This window comes from Nelumbo lutea, chromosome 4 (assembly GCF_056320005.1).
Source record: "Nelumbo lutea isolate HS-2025 chromosome 4, American lotus-T2T, whole genome shotgun sequence".
Classification (NCBI taxonomy): domain Eukaryota; kingdom Viridiplantae; phylum Streptophyta; class Magnoliopsida; order Proteales; family Nelumbonaceae; genus Nelumbo; species Nelumbo lutea.
In genome coordinates, this window is record NC_142687.1 from 69,742,895 (window position 1) to 69,749,006 (window position 6,112).

The 6,112-nt window shown below is 37.5% G+C and overlaps 1 protein-coding gene across 1 annotated transcript; it reads right to left on the reverse strand.

Moving 5' to 3' along the window:
* Nucleotides 1-203: 203 nt before the first annotated feature.
* On the reverse strand, nucleotides 204-5,265 carry CRSH (Ca2+-activated RelA/spot-like protein). The gene is made up of 4 exons (XM_088982398.1): nucleotides 4,747-5,265; nucleotides 2,652-3,584; nucleotides 1,511-1,795; nucleotides 204-590 (listed from the first exon to the last, which is right to left on the reverse strand). Exons 1-4 carry the CDS (start codon nucleotides 5,146-5,148, stop codon nucleotides 459-461), a joined length of 1,752 nt encoding a protein of 583 aa, XP_088838524.1. The 5' UTR covers nucleotides 5,149-5,265; the 3' UTR covers nucleotides 204-458.
* Between the last annotated feature and the right edge of the window lie 847 nt (nucleotides 5,266-6,112).

Sequence of the window (6,112 nt, forward strand, 5' to 3'; positions counted from 1 at the left end):
CATGTTATTTGCGTGCTGCCAGTTGCACAGGAAGTGATCACTACAAGTAAAAGCAAGGTCCACAGTTTCATGTTCATTGTGGATATAGTTTAGTATACAATACACCCATTCTTTTCATGGTTCTTGAAAATTGGCAAAAATAGTTTCAAAGATTAAAAAAATAAATTTAATATTTCAGATTGTATTATACACTAACTGCTTCATGATGCCTCTTCAAACGTACGTAATAAATTATATTAGCATGCAAGATATTCCCTAAAGAGCTAGTAAATCCACTACAGCTGCAAAGGTTATTGCAGTTCACCAAAGTTTACATGAATTTTTTTTTTTTTTTTTGGATTAAAAGCTTTACATTTCATTGTGTGAATTGGTTGATGAGATACAAGGAATTATATATACAGTGTTCCCAGACATTGGGCATCCCTTTGTACACGTAGTAGTTTACCTGTAAATGGATACTAAGCTATCTTACTGCCAAGCTCGTCATGGTATACCTGAATCACGCTGCCACTGTCAGTTACTTTTAGCTTGTCATCCAACATGCTTCTGTACTGATCATCTCTGTCCTCCAAACTACGCAGAAATTCGACCTAAAGAAACACAAAAAGTATATTGAACCTCAAGGGTTACATGAAATTAAAAATGATAAAAAAAACTAAGACAGTATCGTTAATTCTTGAGAGGAAAATGTATTGGTTCCATGCTCAACACAAGTTTAGTTGGTCTCTATGCTCATTGATCCAAGGCACAATTGGAGGACCATCTATAATGATGGGCCCATTTATCACAGACCAAATAATCAGTTAATAGCAAGCTTTTTTATTTTACCCCCTCCAATAGGTGCCATTAACGTAGTCCCAACAAGGAACACATGTACCATGTCCATAGCAGGGACATGAATCAATGATCATTACAAATATAAACTTCAGACATGGTGTTCTCTCCATCTATCATGAATAAATTTAATAATTGAGCATGGCATGATCATTTAGATCAACCACATGAATTATAAAGCTACTGAAGATTATTACATTAACAATAGAAACCCACTATTCCAACAAAGAAATTAAGATTTCTTTTAGGATTGATCAAAGGGCAGAAAGTGGAGATGCAGGATGGAAATGCGCCCCCCCCCCCCCCCCCCACCGTCCCACTTGATCATTATTTCAGAATCAACCAAATGGGCATAAAGCATGACGAATAATCTACTATTTTGAACTACTCCAGCACAACTTTCAGCATTGAGCAGCTGAACATGGAAACTAGCAGATTCTGGGACCCTTACTGTCCCACTTGATCATTTCAGATCGACCAAATGGGCATAAAACATGACAAATAATCCACTATTTTGGATTACTCCAGCATTACTTTCAGCATTGAGCAGCTGAACATGGAAACTAGCAGATTCTGGGACCCTTTACTGTCCCACTTTTCCATTTCATCCACAATAAAAAAGATGGCCTTAAGAAAACCATTTCCATCATCCAATAATTGTCTTTTATGGCCATACCTGCTTCTGAAATAAATCAAATTCATCAGAGCTCAAGGAACCATCACTGTTTGCATCAAGCAGCTGCATCATCTCCTCAGCATCCTCTCTTTCTGCTCCAAGCTCTTCCATCACTTCTTTAAGTTCTTCCATACTAATCCTACCATCTCCATTCTTATCAAGAAGGCGGAATATTCTGTCTCTCTGGTCAATTTCAAGACCTTTGTGACTTGCAGAAGGCAGATCTCTGAGACGGAATGCTGCAAGTTCAGCTGCAGCCAACATAATGGCCTTCAACCTTTTTGCCTGAGCATAGACACATAATAAAAAAAACTGTTATGGCTTTGCCAAATGCTGTTATATCAGAAAATTTTTCAACTTAAAAGTTCAAAGCCTCATCCTTTGAAGAAGCAAAAAGAAACCACAAAAAGTGCATGCCTGTGTAAGCAAAATGAGAGATCCAGATAGACTAAGTGACATGTGAGAACTCAAAAGTATGAGATAAGTTCATAAGGCTGCATTTGGATGCAATGCAAATCTCGACCGGGTGCAAATTTTGCACCGAGTTCAGTGTTGTTTTTATTTGTTTGTAATTATGATTTGCATTCCTACCTGATACAAAAAAAAAAATTGTACTTATAATTCTTTTGCACTCATTGGCAGTGCAAATTTCACATCCCAAAAACCAATGCAAAATTTGCACCACCTGCCTCCTACCTTGATTCTTTCTATATAAAGTGGGGACTACATCATCTTGCACCCTACCTTACTCTTAGACAGATAACCCTCCTGCCTCCATTCTCTTTCATTTAAAGTGGAGGCCACTTCATTTTACTTCTCACAAACAAACAAGACAGTCAAATTTGAAGCAAAAGTAAGCCAGAATTTACACTCAACCCTATAGCACGCCCATGCATTTAAACCAGTTCAAATGAAATTTGTACTGCAACCAAAAACAACCTAAAGTATGTATCTTTAGAATGCAATGAGGGAAAATTAAGATCTTCTATGCATGTAAGGAGTTTTCTAATTGAGAAATTCGATATTTCCTTAGTGTTGATTAATTTGCTAGGATTGAGAATTGCCACAGAGACAAGCAACTTAATGTACAAAGACATTGAGAAACTCAAAATTTCATTTGCATAATAAATTGATAGTTTACCTCTTCAGGATCTGTAAGGCCACCTTTGTACAATGAATGAGATGCAGTTCCTTCAGCAGCCAATATGTCCATCTCGGTGGTGCGTATCTGTATTTCCATTAGTGGTCTACTCTTGCCATTATCACTAACATCAACTGCCATATGAAAACTCCTATACCCATTGGCTTTGGGCCTAGAAATGTAATCTTTGGTCCTATGAGGAAGTTCCTTCCACAAAGATTGCACCACTTCCCGTGCCCTGTAGCATGCTTTCTTGCCCATCTCTGAGTTGTTATCTCCAGATCTAGGACTCAAAATGATCTGCAAACCTAAAACATCATTTACTTCCTCTGGCTTGCGACCATCCTTTAGAAGTTTCTTCATAGTGCTGTAACGGCTTTTATATCGACCACGGATTGAGATGTCATCCACCATTTCTTTTAACACAGGATCAGTTTTTAAGGATTGAAGCAGCTGTTCCTTGTACATATCTATCAGAGGCTTACTTCCTGTTTCATGGCTTCTCAACCATGTATCAACATAAAGGTATGAATATGGAAATAAGTATCTGAAGGAAAGGTCCTCTAGTTCCAGTGATAAAGTGGTGGCACCTACTGCATGAGCTAATGGTGCATGTATCTTCATAACCTCAAGAGATAGCATCTGTTGCTGATATCTTGGGAGGTAATTTAGATGTCTCATCATATCAAGCTTCAAAGCAAGGTTTAAAATCAAAGCCCTAATATCATAGTAAGTTAAGCAGAACTTCCTTAGTGCGCTGGCACTATCCTCATCTAAAATTTCCACCTTTGAAGGGATTTCCCTTATCCGCAAGCTTTCATGCAACAGATGAGCAGTACCAGTACCAATCTGATTTCTAATTTCATGTATGGATATAGCTCCAACTTCCAGAACTTCTCTCAGTATGCCAGCAGAAATAACTTCTGCATCCATCTGCAAACAACATTTTGGTTATTAAAAAAATCTATAAACGGCAAAGTGCACACCAAGTGATTTTACAAATAACTTTTATGAGACAAAGCAAACAACAGACCAAATAGAGCTCCAGGAGGCAGATTTCTTGGTTAAACTAAGGAAAGAAGATTTTATGAGATCAAGCACTGAAGCTTTTATGAGACAAAGCAAACAACAGACCAGACCAAAAATTTAGGAAGTTTACAAATAACTTGGTGTACATACATAAAAGCAACAGACCAAGTAGAGCTCCAGGAGGCAGATTTCTTGATTAAACTAAGGAAAGAAGCCATCCATACAAGTCCTCAAAGATTTAAAACCCAAGCATTTCCTTTAAAACTGGATAAAGCTTCCTCAAGAAAAGGTAAGAAAAAGGATAGAATGTCATTAACCAGCATATTAAATTGCATACATAAAATATGAAGACTTACTTCATTGACTAATTCCTTTACATATCAGCCCAAGATTCCTTTCTATAACTCAAAAAATGGCGCTCCACTTATTCTTTATATGGCTCCCTAAGTCTCACCTGGAAGTCATTTAGTATTGGCAGATCCTCATCTACGGAAAGATTGGGTTCCTCTAAAAGGACACCCATATGAAAAGATACATTACCCAATAGTGCGCAGAAATAAATTGTCGATTCAAAAGTCTCCCGGCATATCCGGTGCGGGAAAAGAAGATGGGACAGAAAGAGATCAAAAAAAAAGAAGAAGAGTACTGAACAAGAACCGATTCTGTTGTCCAGTTTACATATATGGCTGTGATTGGAACAGAAAGTGAGCAAGCATCAATGATTCTAAAAGGTTATTCTGACATATCCCCATGAAGTAATTGCAAATTGAGAACCGGAATTACGTTCTACATATACTCAGTGAGCTGCTGATCTACTATTGAAAGGAGCAAAGGATTCAGGATTCAATAGCATTCCTCTTAATGGCCATCTAGATAACTACAAATCAACACTACAGAAACAAGCTGTACTAGAATTCTAAGTGCTATTTTGTACGGGAGAAATAGAAACCAATAAAACTCTAAGAACTAAGCATAGATGAAGAACCAATAAATGAAATCATGGTTAAATCGACCCTATTCAAACTGCTCGAATAAAATAGAAGTGAGATTAATCACAAGCAGATACCTGAAGATTAGCAAGAACAAGTGCAACGGACAGTGCTTTAGAGAGCGGAGAGCGGCCATCTGGAGCAAAAGGAAAAGACTGCAAGATAGGAATAGAGAGCTTGAGGGTCTTGAATAGCAGACGCGAGGAACTGGTGGACAACACATTAATCCTCTCCGTAAGCTCGTTGAAAGCTCCGACAAGCTCCATTACCATCTTTCCTCCTGGCTGTTCGAGGGCCATTGGTGCGTTGGCAGTTGCCAATACTCGGAAAACAGATACTCTGAGTCCACCGGAAAGAATCCGCCGTTGACGTTTCCGAATGAGGACACCTTGAGGACATCTCAATAGAAGAAAACGAGCTCTCGAAACCCTAGCCTTGGGGATCGGATTCAGAGTAAAGCTGTGGCCGGAAATCTCCATGCGAGAGAGAGAGAGAGAGAATCTGGGAGACTGGGAGTGCCTTCTTTGCCACAGAATTCGATTATAATCGAATCAGGTAAGAACCAAATTCGAATTCGATTATAAAATTCGATATTCGAATTCGATTAATTAATTATTTTAGATGATTAATAAATATATAAAATAAATATTTTAGTGATATAAAGTATATAAATATATAAATTATTTATATAACTTAATTATTATATATAAATTATATAAAATATTGTATATATTATATATAAGAATTAAACCAATTATATATCCGAATTCGAATTCGATTAACTATTTGGTATGAATAGGATATCCGAATTCAACCAAATAGATATTCAAATTATCTAAATTCAATTTGATTATATCAATATCGAATTCGAAATCAAATTTCTAAATACCATTTACAGCCCTACATGCAACCCTTTTTTTAAGGCAAACAAAGCCTATCAACATTGTGTCATGGAATAAAGCTTGTGTGGTGCCTAATTAAAAGCACGATAAACCCAACGAACCCAGCAGTGAGGGATAGGGATGGCAATTTCTCCAGTAAAACCAGGGCCCCGCCCCACCCGAATGAGGCAGGTTTTCCCCGACCCTAAACGGCCACAAGGAAAATATTTTTTCCCTGAGCCGAGGATGGGGTGGGGATGGGTTTTGTATATAATTCCTTGAACCCGACCCGAACCCAAAGGTAAAATTAGTAAAATATCTCTAGGTTTAATATAGATATTTAAAATATCTCTAAGTTTTCCCTAATTTCTTAAAATCCTAAAATCCCATAATTCCATTTCTGAAATACCCCCAAAGTATTATAATTCAATTCCAAAAATACCCTCAAATTCCTATATTATGTGTAAATTGTCCACAAAACAAATAATTTTCAAGAAGTTGCCTTGGATCGGGGAAAATTCAGAGATTACTCATCCCCAACGCGGAGTGGATGCCACACCCC

Coding starts and splice junctions, on each gene's coding strand:
- CRSH (XM_088982398.1), bottom strand. CDS start 5,148: ATGGAGATTTCCGGCCACAGCTTTACTCTGAATCCGATCCCCAAGGCT. Junction 3,585..4,746: donor TTGTTCTTGCTAATCTTCAG/GTATCTGCTTGT, acceptor TGTTGTTTGCAG/ATGGATGCAGAAGTTATTTC. Junction 1,796..2,651: donor GCCTTACAGATCCTGAAGAG/GTAAACTATCAA, acceptor GTCTATGCTCAG/GCAAAAAGGTTGAAGGCCAT.